Source organism: Mytilus californianus, unplaced genomic scaffold (assembly GCF_021869535.1).
Source record: "Mytilus californianus isolate M0D057914Y unplaced genomic scaffold, xbMytCali1.0.p SCAF_5, whole genome shotgun sequence".
In the NCBI taxonomy this organism is placed as follows: Eukaryota; Metazoa; Mollusca; class Bivalvia; order Mytilida; family Mytilidae; genus Mytilus; species Mytilus californianus.
In genome coordinates this window covers 84,756,029-84,771,796 of record NW_026262701.1, presented here as the reverse complement: position 1 = coordinate 84,771,796, position 15,768 = coordinate 84,756,029, and the positions used below count along the sequence as shown (strand labels likewise).

The following is a 15,768-nucleotide window of genomic DNA, read 5'->3' as shown; positions in this document are numbered from 1 at the left end:
TAAGTTTGTTTCTTAGATACTTGCAAGTGAATAATTTGACTTCATTGAATCTGTATTCATGTGACCTTCAATTTAACCCCTGAGCTAGAGATGGGTTATGCCTAAAATAGGTGTGTTCAGCTATTTAAAGGAAAATAATGTCAACATTGAAAGTGAAACAAGGGTAAACCATTTGGTTGACTGATTCGATCCACAAAAAACTCTTATACAGGTAAAAAGGATGATTAATATATTTTTATACGACTGCAAAAAAATTTTGCGGTCGTAAATTGGTATGGCGTTGGCGTCGTCGTCTTATTCGTTATCGTCGACAGGCGTCGTCGTCGTCGTCTGAAGACACATTGGTATTCACACTCTAACTTTAGTTTAAGTAAATGGATCTCTATGAAATTTAACCATAAGGTTCAATACCACAAAAGGAAGGTTGGGATTGATTTTGGAGGTTTTGGTACCTACAGTTAAGGAATTAGGGGCCAAAAATAAGCATTTTTTTAACTTCCAGACATAACTTGTGTGTTAGTGTATGGACCTCTCTGACATTGTACCACAAGGTTCCATATCACAAAGGGAATGCTGGGATTGATTTTGGGGGTAATTGCCTCAAAATGTTAGGAATTAGGGGCAAAAAAAGGGGCAAAAAAAACCAAGCATTTTTCTAGTTTCATGATAATAACTTGTGTGTAAGTGTATGGATCTTTCTGAAATTGTACTACAAGGTTCCATATCTCAAAGGGAAAGCTGGAATTGAGTTTGGGGGTTATTGTCCAAAATGTTTAGGAATAAGGGGCCAAAAATAAACATTCTTCTAGTTTCCAGACAATAACTTGTGTTCAAGTGTATGGATCTCTCTGAAATTGTACTGCAAGGTATCATATCACAAAGGGAAGGCTGGGATTGATATTAGGGGTAATTGCCTCAAAATTTTAGGAATTCGGGGCCAAAAAGGGGCAAAAAACAATCATTTTTCTAGTTTCAGGACAATAACTTGTGTGTAAGTGTATGGATCTTTATGAAATTGTACTAAAAGGTTCCTTATCACAAAAGGAAAGCTTGGTTTGAGTTTGGGGGTAATTGCCCTAAATGTTTAGGAATTTGGGGCCAAAAAGGGGCCTAAAAACAAGCATTTTTATACGATCGCGGTCGTATCTTGGTGTGACGTTGGTGTCGTCCTCTTGGTCGTCGTTGTCAGGCGTGGTCGTCGTCGTTGACGTCCGAAGACACATTGGTATTCGCACTCTAACTTTAGTTTAAGTAAATGGATCTCTATGAAATTTAACCATAAGGTTCAATACCACAAAAGGAAGGTTGGGATTGCTTTTGGGGGTTATGGTACCAACAGTTAAGGAATTAGGGGCCAAAAATAAGCATTTTTGTAACTTCCAGACATAACTTGTGTGTTAGTGTATGGATCTCTCTGACATTGTACCACAATGTTCCATATCGCAATGGGAATGCTGGGATTGATTTTGGGGGTAATTGCCTCAAAATTTTAGGATTTAAGTGCCAAAAAAGGGGCAAAAAAAAGCATATTTTTAGTTTCATGACAATAACTTGTGTGTAAGTGTATGGATCTTTCTGAAATTGTACTACAAGGTTCCATATCACAAAGGGAAAGCTGGAATTGAGTTTGGGGGTAATTGTCCAAAACATTTAGGAATAAGGGGCCAAAAAGGGGCCAAAAATAAGCATTTTTCTAGTTTCCAGAGAATAACTTGTGTTCGAGTATAAGGATCTCTCTGAAATTGTACTGCAATGTACCATACCACAAAGGGAAGGCTGGGATTGGTTTTGGGGGTAATTGCCTCAAAATTTTAGGAATTAGGGGCCAAAAAGGGGCAATAACAAGCATTTTTCTAGTTTCAGGATAATAACTTGTGTGTAAGTGTATGGATCTTTATGAAATTGTACTACAAGGTTCCATATCACAAAGGGAAAGCTGGGTTTGAGTTTGGGGATAATTGCCCGAAACGTTTTGGAATTTGGGGCCAAAAAGGGCCTAAAAACAAGCATTTTTCTAGTTTCCAGACAATAACTTGTGTTCGAGTGTAAGGATCTCTCTGAAATTATACTGCAAGGTACCATACCACAAAGGGAAGGTTGGGATTGATTTTGAGGGTAATTGCCTCAAAATTTAAGGAATTAGGGGCAAAAAACAAGCATTTTTCTAGTTTCATGATAATAACTTGTGTGTAAGTGTATGGATCTTTATGAAATTGTACTACAAGGTTCCATATCACAAAGGGAAAGCTGGGTTTGAGTTTGGGGATAATTGCCCTAAACGTTTTGGAATTTGGGACCAAAAAGGGCCTAAAAACAAGCATTTTTCTAATTTCCAGACAATAACTTGTGTGTGAGTGTAAGGATCTCTCTGAAATTATACTGCAAGGTACCATACCACAAAGGGAAGGCTGGGATTGATTTTGGGGGTAATTGCCTCAAAATTTAAGGAATAAGGGGCAAAAAAGGGGCAAAAAACAAGCATTTTTCTAGTTTCATGATAATAACTTGTGTGTAAGTGTATGGATCTTTATGAAATTGTACTACAAGGTTCCATATCACAAAGGGAAAGCTGGGTTTGAGTTTGGGGATAATTGCCCTCAACGTTTAGGAATTTGGGGCCAAAAAGGGGCCTAAAAACAAGCATTTTTCTAGTTTCCAGACAATAACTTGTGTTCAAGTGTATGGATCTCTCTGAAATTATACTGCAAGGAACCATACCACAAAGGGAAGGCTGGGATTGAGTTTGGGGGTGATGAATCATAAGGGGGTTCAAAAAATTGGGGGGAGGGTTTTTTTTTCCCTTAAAATTTTCCATTTTAAATTGGTTATTTCTGATTTATATATAAAAGCAAATAGTAATGATATGGTTTGAATAGGTAAATTAAAAAAATTTTAAGTTCTTGGACCACATTCATTCTGTGTCAGAAACCTATGCTGTGTCAAATATTTAATCACAATCCAAATTCAGTGCTGTTTCAAGCTTGAATGTTGTGTCCATACTTGCCCCAACTGTTGAGGGTTTGACCTCTGCAGTCGTATCAAGCTGTGCCCAGTGGAGCATTTTATTTAACCTATAATATGAAATCAAACAGACCTTAAAAAATCCATTGGCATGTGTTCGCTGTCTATTTATTACTATTTATGTTTATATCAGGTTAAATGACCATTGGCAATCTTTCGAGGTTACCTCAATGATTAATAAGATGGCGTCTAGACTAAAATGCACACAAAATGCTGATACATATTCTCAAGTCCATGCATCATAAATTGTTTATTTTCTGAATTTTCATAATTTGGATATAATTTTTTGTATGCTTTAAATAGAATGATGAGAATTTGAGTAAAATTGGTAAACGTGAATCTGACAGCTAATGTCCATGTAAATTAACTATTGATATCAAAAGTTTTTAGCTTAACAATAGATTAAATGTAATAAAAGATTTTAAAATGTTACAGATAAAATACTTTACATAAAGATAAGCTTGCTCTTTCTGCTTGCTCATTGCCAATGAAAATTAATGTTCCTCCTAAGGGAAACAAGTCATGCAAATGGATCTCTAATTACATGGTCAATTCTGTAATCGGCAAATAGACATATGTGTTAAATATTGTTGTTATTTATTTTCACAGGATTAATGAAGGTTAAGGACATGTTAGCAGCACAAGAATGTACAAATGGTTTCTCCCTTCAGTTTGACAATGAAGGAACTATAATAAGTCTGAGGGACCCAATTACTAAGGTTGTTTTTCATTTTCTTATCAAAATACAATCATCATTACAATGTCTCAGGGTCTCATTTTACCAGATATCTTTATATATTTTATAGATCTGAATTTTTATGACCATCTGAGTTTATAACTGAATTGAAAACTTTAGTCACTGCATAAATTCAAATAATCATTACACTTCCATGTACTGACTAACATGGGTGTAAAAACAAGTAGATTTTTACCCTGTTGAGCCATGTGGTGTCTGTGTTTCAAAATCATGTTAGTCTCTTCATTATCACTACCTTGTTTGTCTGTCTATAACTATGAGATTTGACACTTTTATTGTCAATAAAGAAACTTTTATTTTTTACAGATTAGGACTGTTACAATGACCATGATAGGGCGGTCACAACCACTTCTTTCTAAACAAACTACTTAATGTAGACCTGCAGTTCACAAAAGAATATGTTTTCATGTCCTTTAGTAATAGTAAATCAATTCCATATGTTAGTATTAAAAGGAAAAGAATGGAAAAGTTTTGATAAAACAATTTGTATTTCCTATAAAAGTTCTAAGGCATTTTTATGATCACAAGCATTTTTATGATCACAATTAATGATGTTTAAAGTTTTGACAGTATTGATTTCAAATTAGCTTTATCAATATATCTGTTATTTTTACAGAGGGATTGGGCATCTGCATCTAATCCAATAGGCAGATTTGCATACCAGTCTTTAAACCAATCAGATTTTGACTACTTTAATGGCAGCTATCCATATTCTAAACATTTTCAATTGGGAATTGGAAAACCTAATATGTCAGCAAATGCAAAACCAGAGAGTAAAATATGGAAGTTAAAAATGACAGATCTCTTCAAAGGTAAGCAGTTCTCTCTCAACCACACAATATTAGGGCACATAGAAGACATATCAGATATTTATATAGAGTATTCTGACTGTTTAGAGATAAAATTCTAGATTTAGTGCATTAAAAAATGTGATCTTTTTACGTAATATCAGATAAATTTACCATGACATACTCTGTGTGAAAGTAAGATGTAATTATTTTTAAAATAAATTAATCACCAAAACAAAAACAAAATGTAATGAAAAAATATTTAACAATGAATTGATATGTTATACATAAAATTTTTTCTTTTATAGTTTGGCTTTATAAAACGGGCGCAGGACATTTTAGCGAAAATTTTGAAACTTATAGGGGACATTTTAGTGCAAACATTATAGTCCATTTTAGCGCAGGATTAATCTGTTCACCTGTATTTTCAATAGCCCATTTTAGCGAAAACTTACTGGTTGAAAAATACTCACCTTATTTAAACCATAAACAGTCATTTATGTCGAATACTATGTAACTGAAGATTCTATGTTTCCACCTAAGCTTTGGGCGGAAGTTTGATGTATTTCAAAGCGAACAAGAATTAGTCCAGAGTCGTTCCATGCCCATTACAATGAGCAATTTTATAGTTGTCACCCAGCTATTTACGTTTTTCATGATTCTATCATCAAATTGCAAACATCAACATAAATAAAAATATGAAGTATAGACGAATGTGCACCACAATCTAGATAAGATAAAGAGAAAGAACAGTTCCTACTGCAATTTTATGAACAGTATTACAATGGGGCATATCCAGAGCCCATTACGTACGTTCTCTGTTTAACCTTTTAGACTTAGTTTTAGTGGACATGCTATTTTTTATATTGTGCTGTCTTGATTCTATTCAACATTTTTATTTATTATTCATTATAAAATGGGTTAAAAAAAAATGCGCTAAAATGGGCAACGATAATTTTGATTTTCGCTAAAAATGGGTTAAAAATCTTGCGCTAACATGGGTTATACTTTGGCGCTAAAACAAACAATTTTTTTCGCTAAAATGTCCTATAAATGCGCTAAAATGTCCTCTGCCGTTATAAAACACCAAAAACTACTGTAGATTCAGTTATTTTTGTGAATACCAAATTTTGATGAATTGAGGAAAATTTTTTAATTTCTTGGATATTTGATTTTGTAGTTTTATGAACATATTTTGCTTATAAGCCTATAGAACATTTGTATTTCGTTGAACTTTTAGATTTGTATGTTCATCTTTAACCACAAAATCCACAATAATTGTTATCCCATAAATAATAATGAATCCACAGTATATTGAAGTCAGACAAAGTATAACTATCTTACAATCACTGGTACAAGTTTATAACATATGAATATAAAACATGTGAACGCATCTTTTGTGTTTAACATCAAGTGGCAATTATTTCATGCATATTAGGACAAGAACATTTAAATGAGAATATGAACCCTGCTTTACGCTAGACCGACATGCTGAGCCAGATATTTAAGGTGCTAGTTCACAAGATAACAGTACCCAGGAAGACATGTAACCCTACTTGGAAACATTATTACGACTCCAAGACAACCTGTCATTGCCCTTATTCCTAAATGCTGCATGCTAACCAAAACAGTAAATACCAAAATTCAAGTCTTTGGCTTGACATGGCCAAGGATTGAACCCATGACCTCTGTCACTCAAGGTGAGCAACTACCACTAGACCACTAAGCAGGTTTGTAATCATATATAAATTATAATGTACATTTTATATAATAATTGATGGAGTAAATTATTTTCAGGTTCAAAATGTAACTTTGTGATGATGGCAACCTTTGTGGACCATTCCTGTATGTCTGAGTATGGCTGTCCTGTATCTATAACTGTAGAATATAAAGCTGAAATCAACCAAAATACTGGCCTAGGTGGTGAGTATCTATAACTGTAGAATATAAAGCTGAAATCAATCAAAATACTAGCATAGGTGGTGAGTTTCTATAACTGTAGAATATAAAGCTGAAACCAACCAAAATACTGGCCTAGGTGGTGAATATCTATAACTGTAGAATATAAAGCTGAAATCAACCAAAATACTGGCCTAGGTGGCGAGTATCTACTACTGTAGAATATAAAGCTGAAATTAACCAAAATACTGGCGTAGGTGGTGAGTATCTTTCATTGTTTGCTTTCTTGTATCTATAACTGTATGATATTGATATACATTTGTACAATGCTCAAATCAACCAAAGTTCTAGCATAGGTGGAAAGTATGGCTGTTCTGTATAACTGTAGAATATAATGCTGAAATCAACCAAAATAGTGGCCTCCGTGGTGAGTATCTGATCATTGTTGGCTAAACAAAGCACAGTCAGTGTTGAAATCCACCAAAATAGTGGCCTCCTTGGTGAGTATCTGATCATTGTTGGCTAAACAAAGCACAGTCAGTGTTGAAATCCACCAAAATAGTGGCCTCCGTGGTGAGTATCTGATCATTGTTGGCTAAACAAAGCACAGTCAGTGTTGAAATCCACCAAAATACTATGCTAGGTGGTGATGGGTGGGGTATGAGTATCCTATTATTGTTTGCTGTCATGTTTATATAACTGTAGATAAAAATACTGAAATTAATCAAAATACTGGCCTAAGTGTTGTGTATCATATCATAGTTAGCTGAGCAAAGCACAGTCAGTGTTGATTGATTGATGGATTGGAGTTTAACACCACTTTCAACACTATTGGATATTTTGTGGCGGTCAGTTTTTTATTGGTGAAGGAAGCTGGAGTGCCCGGATAGAACCTCAGACCTTCAGCAGGAAAACTGACAATCCTAGTCAATTAAGATTGGAGTCAAGCACACCTGCCATGTGCGGGGGTTGAACTCACAACCTCAGTGTTGACAGGCTAGTGATACAGTAGTTTGACTGCTTAGACCACTGGGCCACCGAGGCCCCAGTCAGTGTTGAATTAACCAAAACACTGGCATGAGGGGTGAATATCTTTCGTTGTTTGCAGTCATGTATCTATAACTGTAGAATTCAAGGCTGAAATTAACCAAAATACTGGCCTATTTGTAGATGTTGATAAAAAGACAGCTAAATGTATTCTATGCTTAAGTATTTTATATATTCATCTCTAATTTAATACTGACTTTTGCTATTTTTAACCATCACAGACAACAGTGATGTGAGAAATAAACAAAGTTCTAAAAAGTAGTCTTTGAAAAAAGTAACACCTTTTTCAATTTTCAGGCGTTGACATTACCTTACAGTGGTTTAAGAAAGCACCGACTAGATTACCAGAATCTATATACTTTGTATTCCAACCAGTACAGAATACAGACATGTCATGGAAACTTCACAAACTGGGACAGATGATTGATCCATTAAATGTTATACTGAATGGCAGTCAGAGGCAGCATGGTAAAATTGATAAATTTTTTATGGATTTTATTTTAGAATGTCAGATACTAATATTTATGAATTTTGTGGGTGAGTCAAAAAATAATTTGTACATTAAAAAAATTTAAAGGTTCAAGTTCTTTGATGTGAATTTGTATCTCAACAACAGTGAATTCTGGGATAAGAAGAAATTTAGATTTGTTAATTACATTCTTGTGAATATGCTTTTATAGAGGTAGAAAAAAGATTAAAATTGAGACGTAGCAAAAAAAAAATTTAATTTTGTATTATTGCATGCAGGTATTAAAAATTTGTATGTCACTTAATTTTGGCTCATACACTGAGGCTATAAATTAAGCATTTCATGTTATGACAAGTAAATAAATTAGGAACCTACATTGAAAAGTTGTAAGAAATGGGGGTGGGGGACTCCGGGCTATTTTCCTAATTAATATGATTTTATATGAGAATTGTCATTTATATTTTATAATAATACTTATTTTGTATTTGCTTTTGTCACAAATTTACTGTTTGGAGTATATATGGCAATAAGTATTTGGTTTGAAATTTTGTTTTCTTTTTCAGCTGTAGACAAAGGAGTATACTACACTGACAATAATTGTAAAGGACTTGAGATTTTATCTTATGATGTAGCACTGGTTAATGTACTGACTCCACAACATTATGTTAGTCCTATTCCACTCCCATTAAAACCATTAAATGAGGTCAATGGAATGGCATTTAACTTGTATAACAATATTTGGGATGTTAATTGGATATTCTGGTATCCTTTTGAAAAGAGAGATCTTGACCAAAAATTCAGATTTAGAATCAATATTTCTTAGATTAAAGTTAATTGTTTAACAAGCTTCTTTCTTTTTTCAGCAATTCCATGTTTTTTATATCTTTTTTTATACTGTAAATTCAGAAATAATTGCCAGGTTTTTATTATTGCGAATAATGCGACTGGGTTAGGATCGCATTAATAAGAAATCGCATTCTGATATCTAGTACATATGTCTTTATGCAGATTTTCTTGAAATCGCAATAATTAATCTCGCATTTTTGTCGATTCTTCAAAAATTGCAATAATAAATGCATGCAATAATTTCTGAATTTACAGTATATAATATTTTTCTCTTTATTGAATTTGTTATTCTCTTGATCTGTGAAATTAAAACCTCTAAATTATGTCTTAGACAAACAGTAAACATTTTTTTCCTTTAGGAAAAATATGAAATAGAACATGGCATTATTCTATATACAAATGATATATTCTTTGTAATCCATGAAATCCATGACAATTGGTATCTCTATTTGTGCTGTTGTTTACATTGTTTTTGTATTTAAGTAAAAAAAATATTTTTATACAAATATTTAATGTATATGTTAAAATATGTAATGTTTGTTTTAAATGTTTCAAAACTTGTGTAAGATATCAGGGTGGATCTAGGATTAAAAGGGGGAAGGTGTGCAAAGCGCCTCCTCTGGCTTTGCCCTGTTTAGTTTTGAATGTCATCTGGATTTTGACTCACTTGGACTATGAATTAAGCATTTTACTTTACAAGCCATATGTAATTTATGCAAATGTTAAACACATGTTTAAACTTATGTTTTCAATGTTTTAAACAGAAACTAAAACATTCCAAATGTTACGTAAAATTGTTTTCCTGTTGATTTTTGAAATCGATGTGAATTGTCTTTGTGCTTTGTATTTCCTCTAGTTAAAATGATGGATTGATTGATTATCTGGTGTTTAACACCTCTTTCAGCACTATTGGATAGTTAAAATGAATTGTGTTACTTAATGGTATGAAACTTGAAACTCAAAGACTTTTACTTAGATATTTAGAATGATTTATTGTTTTGAATCTTAGTTGGATGATTTTTGTTTTTAACCACAAAGTTGTTAATGTATCTGCATGACAATTTTTTAAGTACACATACACCTAAGAGTCTGAATGGCAGTTCCTTGATGTAGAAAACAAGTTTTCCCTGTATTTATTATTTTTAGCCTTAATAAATAATTAAATTTCAAAATTTTACATTTTGTAAAGAAGTAAGTAGTTCAAAAATACATGCATATATATGATATATGTTATTGTAGAATATTTTAGAATTGTTTTGAAAAGGGTGATACCTCATGGAAACTGTTTGAAAATTTTATGGCTATGTACATGAAATGGATACTCCAATGCTAAAGATCAAAATTTGGAAAAACACTTATATTCTATTTTATATTTTTATGAGGTTATGAATTTTATCAGTTTACCTTCTGATAAGAAGTGTGTGCCTGTTTCTATGTAGAGTTGTACTTAACTATATGTATTGTTAACTTTTTTTTATGAATCACCTTTGCATTATGTAAATTGCAGATCTGGAAATATATCTCTTATTGTTATTTTTATTACGATAAGGTTCCAATTATTAAATGAAAATTTTTAATGAATTTAAAAATCATAAAAGAGAGAAAACAGTTTAAACAGAAATCTTAATTTAAGTGTGAAATGATATGATACAAGCATTGCTCACATATAGTTCATTCTGTTAGCAACACTTAAGTGCCAGTCTTTGTAAGAATCAGGCAATTTAGAAGAATTTTAAAGCATGGCCGAAAAAAACCCACCGACCTTAACTATCCTATTTTGAAGTTACCCTCATCCCGAGTTAGAAACGGTAGGTATTTCGTTACTGCATGTCTGATAATACGAGTGATATCCAGATAAATTTTGGTTAGACTGATAGCAAATTATGGAGTTATCTCCCCTTAATTGTTAATTTCTAGTGCATTTCAACCAAATTATATCTTGAAATACCAGAACAGTTAAAGGAAACGAATGTTTTTTTTCGTGTACCATTATACATTCTGAACTAAAATTAATGTTAGCATCGCTTAAAACTTAATCTGATATAAATTTTGAAAATAAGATAAAATATAGGTTGACTTTCCATATTTAACTGAAAGAAAAACTAATCAAAAATTTTAAAACATCAATTAAAGGCAGTTTCAAAACACAAGTAGAGTAACTAGATATTAAAATAGTTTTTTTCTTTTATCTGCATTGCTATATTGGCTCAATTGCTTTATTCTTATGAACTTAACATACCTTTGGTTATATCCATTACAGTGTTTAAAGAATACATTCTATGTATCCAGATTTTAAAACAAAAATTTTCTATATTTGTACTATGCTTTATTGATATATGTTATAGATATTAAATAATGTGAAAAAAAATTCAAATATTTACATTTATCGTAATTTCTGCTTCTTGCTATGTCTTGTCTTTTCCCAAAGCAAAGAAATACCAATAAAACTAATAAAAACTTGAAACTACGAGGGATAAATAACTTTGGCTGTCAATTCTGATGTCTGCTTTCTCTCAGCATTGGTAGCGTGAATGAATGATCCATAGTAGAAACTGATATGTTTATTAAACTTGAATAATAATTGTACAATCTCTGGAACATCTGATATTTGTTTATAAGCATGGACAATGTTCCAACAGCTATATAATTTACATAGAGGGAAGAACTACTAAAATAACGTTCTTGTATTTTCGTATGGACCAAACTGGAATATCCTAAATTGTAGAATGCAAATAAATCCCAAAGATGTGAGGCTTACAACTATCTGCTTACCTAATTAACTATTCTGCCTAAACTAATCTAGTCACATTAATTCTTCCAGTTAAGAACTCATAAGTGTACACTTTTGGGTACAAGCTTAGAATATTGACCTAAAGTAATGTTTGAACAATACATTACAAAGTGGGGCCATATTTGATGTTAACTATACAGCTAACTTACTTAAAATGAATTGTACATTAATTGCTTTTTAAAATATACTGAAAACTATGAATAACTTCAAAATAACTTATACAAACTCTCAAAATCAGAGCACACATTTACAACAACATGTATCACACATATTCGTCTTGGAAATTCAATATACTCTATTAGCCAAGAGTAGTAAAAAATGTATACAATATGAAATTACTATGCAAGTATCTACACAGAGTGTAATAGAAAATTGGATCAATATAATATATTTTTCTAGTTTTCCTTTTTGTATTTTTTTATAGCAGAAATTTAAATATTTCAGATTGGCACTACAATGTTTGTTAAAGATTTGATTTCCTATTGTTTATGTATACAATATTATTGTAGCAAATAATATTTATGATGTTTTATATATTTTTCTCTTCAACATTCTGATTTTTAAGATCAAATTATAATTCTTATAGTGTTATTCCCCCCATTTTATCACAAATAAGAGTTTGAAGTCATGAATACCCAATTTTTCAACCAACAAAATTTTGACTAAAGATATAGTGGGAAAAAAAACATCCATTACATTTATAAAGTCAAATGACTGAAGAAACATTTAGTCTTTCAGATAAAGATCAGGAACCTGTAATTCAGTGGTTGTCGTTTGTTGCTGTGTTTCATATTTGTTTTTCGTTCATTATTTTGTACATAAATTAGGCCGTTAGTTTTCTTGTTTGAATTGTTTTACATTTGTCATTTTGGGGCCTTTTATAGCTGACTATGCGGTATGAGCTTTGCTCATTGTTGTAGGCCGTACGGTGACCTATAGTTCTTAATTTTTGTGTCATTTGGTCTTTTGTGGAGAGTTGTCTCATTGGCAATCATACCACATCTTCTTTTTATATTATCAATATTAACATGCAATGCTGAATAAAAATTTATTGTTACTCCATATAAAAATCAGAAAGTTATTAAAAAATATTCAGAACATGACAAATTTTTATTAAGGTTCTAAATGTATGTGTTCATCATATTTACATCAGTCAGTAACTGCTAGTATTCCTTTGTTAATTTATGTTTATCATTGTCATTTTGCTTAGTTTCTTCTGTTAATACCTACTCTAACATCGGACTTGGACTTCTTATGAACTGAGTTTTACTGTGCCTTTTGCTGTGTGTTTGTTTATTCTACATTGGCTAGAGGTATAGGGGGAGGGTTGAGGTCTCACAAAACATGTTTAATTGTAAATTGGATGGAGAGTTGTCTCATTGGCACTTTTACCACATCTTCCTATATCTATTAACCCTGCCACATTTTTGCGCCTGTCCCTAGTCAGGAACCTTTAGCCTTTGTTAGTCTTGTATGGTTTTTTAATTTTGGTTCATTTATATGTTTCAGGTTTACTGTTGCGTCCACTTCGCTGAACTTTTATATATTATTGTTTAGGGGCCATCTGAAGACTCAGGGTGCGGGATTTTCTGGCTGCATTGAAGACCCATTGGTGGCCTTGGGCTGTTTTCTGCTCTTAGGTTGGGTTGTTGTCTTTGACACATTCCCCATTTCCATTTTCTATTCTAATGATAAATGTGTAAAATTTTGGGTTGTATCTTAAGAGCTGTAAGTATTTAAGTATGTATGTCATTAGTTTCGACAGTTTTCTAGCTAGTGTGGTCATTATGTTTAAGTAAATGTAGAGGTACAACACAATTAAGATTGACATCAGTCAAAATCAGCAAACAATTAAAAAAAAAAAAAAATGGAGTTATAATTTGGAACTCATCCTCTTTCATGTCAATCTTTACTGACCACACTACTAACATTTTGACTCTCATAACTAAGTGAGAAGATTGTAACGAGGAAACCTCTAGTACATGTGGCAATTTACAGATGTATATATATATATATATATGTTAAACAGTTTAAATAACCCAGTATTTGTGAGACCTTACTAATCATTTACCTGTAATAGATATTAATTACACAATTAATACAGAACTCTTGACATCAATAGTATGTTAGACATTTGATACATAATAGATCTAAATGAAAAAAAAATTAAAAAAAAATTATTCTGTTTATGGTAAGTAAGAATTTTTTTTTAGTTACTGTAATTAATTTAAAGTAATCTCTCAATTTAAGCTGGGATCAATAGTCATTTATTAGTCCAAGATTGAAGATAACGTAACTGTAAAAAGATATGCATTTCAACTAAATTGAAAAAAAAGCACACAAGTCAATATTTGGACCTTGGGTTATTAAAAGTTATATTGCGGACTTATTTGATATGAATGATGGAAAATTGGCAGAAATCAATTGTTCCTAATTGACCTAGAGGCTGAAATGTTGGGGACATTTCACATACATGTTTTACACAGGAACTACAAGGAGAAATATATCAGTGCAAAAGGAATCCTTATTGGGTAATTTTTCTGTTTGAAAAAATGTAAACTTAACTGAATATAATTTGATAAAAATATCAGATTGCAAATTTACTCAACTACTCACTATGACACACATTTAGTACATTTTATCTGAAAAAATTGTTTAAAGAACATTGGAATGGAACTCTTTGAACTCTGAATAACCCAATAAGGAAACAATTTAATATAAGTAAATACCACCATTCTGTAAAGGCCATATATTATATAAGCATCCCTCATAAAAATATGCACATAAAATGGCATTTTCAAGGATCAGGTACTGCTGAAAATACTATAGTTTTTGAGTCGCCTGTGACGAAAGTCAGCTTTGACGGCAGCTTTGGCTGCGGCTTAAACTATTGTATAAAGCTTTATATTTCATATGGTAGAAGACCTGGAGGCTTCATACTTTATATTTCAGATGGTAGAAGACCTGGAGGCTTCATACTTTATATACAGATGCCTTAAGATAGAAGTTTCCATCTGTCTAATGTCCATTGTCCTTAAAACAAAATTTATAGTATTTTTGTCATGAAAATTTCTCACTTATTATGAGTAATAGGATAACTATTATGTTTGGTCTAGGGTTTATATAGAAATCCTTGATTTGATATATGAGTTCCTTTCAGGTCTACCTCGACCTCATTTAATGGATCAGATAAGTTAAAGTTACATGATTAAGTCCGTTTTTCAAATACTATAAGCAGTAGGACAACTTTATTTGAAGTATAGAATGATTGTAAACTGTACATGCCTGTCTGGCAGGTATCATCTGTCCTTGACCTTGTTTTCATGGTTCATTGGTCAATGTTCAGTTTCTGTAGTTTGGTCCTCTTCTCAGACACTATAAGCATATGTCAACTGTATTTGATGTAAAGAATAATTGTAAGGTGTACATGTCTGTCCATCTGTCTGTCTGGCAGGGTTCATCTGACCTTGACCTCATTTTCATGGTTCATTGGTTAATATTTAGTTTTCTTGGTTACGTCTGTTTCTTAGATACTATAAGCAAAAGGTCAACTATATTTGGTGTACGGATTGTTTGTAAGGTGTACATGTCTGTCTGGCACAGTTTATCTTACCTTCACCTTGTTGTCATGGATCATTGATAATGTTAAGTTTATATGATACTTTTAAGACCGGGTTTCAACATTTAATCCATCATGGTCAATAAAGCAGGCGAGACATTTCAGCGTGTGCTCTCTTGTTTCTCATGATTTTCTCTTACTATGCCTAATATGATATCTATATTTGGTATATAGAATCATTGTAAGGTGTACATGTATGTCTGGTAAGGTTCACCTGACATTGACCTCATTTCATGGATCAGTGATCAAAGTTTAGTTTTCTCAGACTCTACGAGAAATACAAGTAGGTCAACTGTATTTGTTTGAAATTATTGTAAAGTGTTACAGTATATGTCCGTCTGACAGGGTTCATCTGACCTTGGCCTCATTTTCATGGTTTATAGGTCAACGTAAAGTTTTCTGGGTACGGTCCGTTTTTCAGATATTATAAATCAAATATATTTTATGCATTGACTGGTTGTAAGGTTCATCTGACCTTAACCTAATTTTCACATAGTATTGATGATGCTTAGTTTCTGTACTAAGACATTG

General features: G+C 32.2%; 1 protein-coding gene across 1 annotated transcript in view; it reads left to right on the top strand.

Annotated features, from left to right (window-relative positions):
• The window catches only part of LOC127701658 (uncharacterized), a 28,921-nt gene extending 16,196 nt beyond the window's left edge, over positions 1 to 12,725 (top strand). The window contains exons 10-14 of the mRNA XM_052205650.1: positions 3,631 to 3,740; positions 4,395 to 4,590; positions 6,364 to 6,489; positions 7,810 to 7,980; positions 8,545 to 12,725. Coding sequence (XP_052061610.1) covers positions 3,631 to 3,740; positions 4,395 to 4,590; positions 6,364 to 6,489; positions 7,810 to 7,980; positions 8,545 to 8,804 — 863 coding nt within the window. The 3' untranslated portion in view covers positions 8,805 to 12,725. The remainder of the gene's footprint in view (positions 1 to 3,630; positions 3,741 to 4,394; positions 4,591 to 6,363; positions 6,490 to 7,809; positions 7,981 to 8,544) is intronic.
• Positions 12,726 to 15,768: the final 3,043 nt, after the last annotated feature.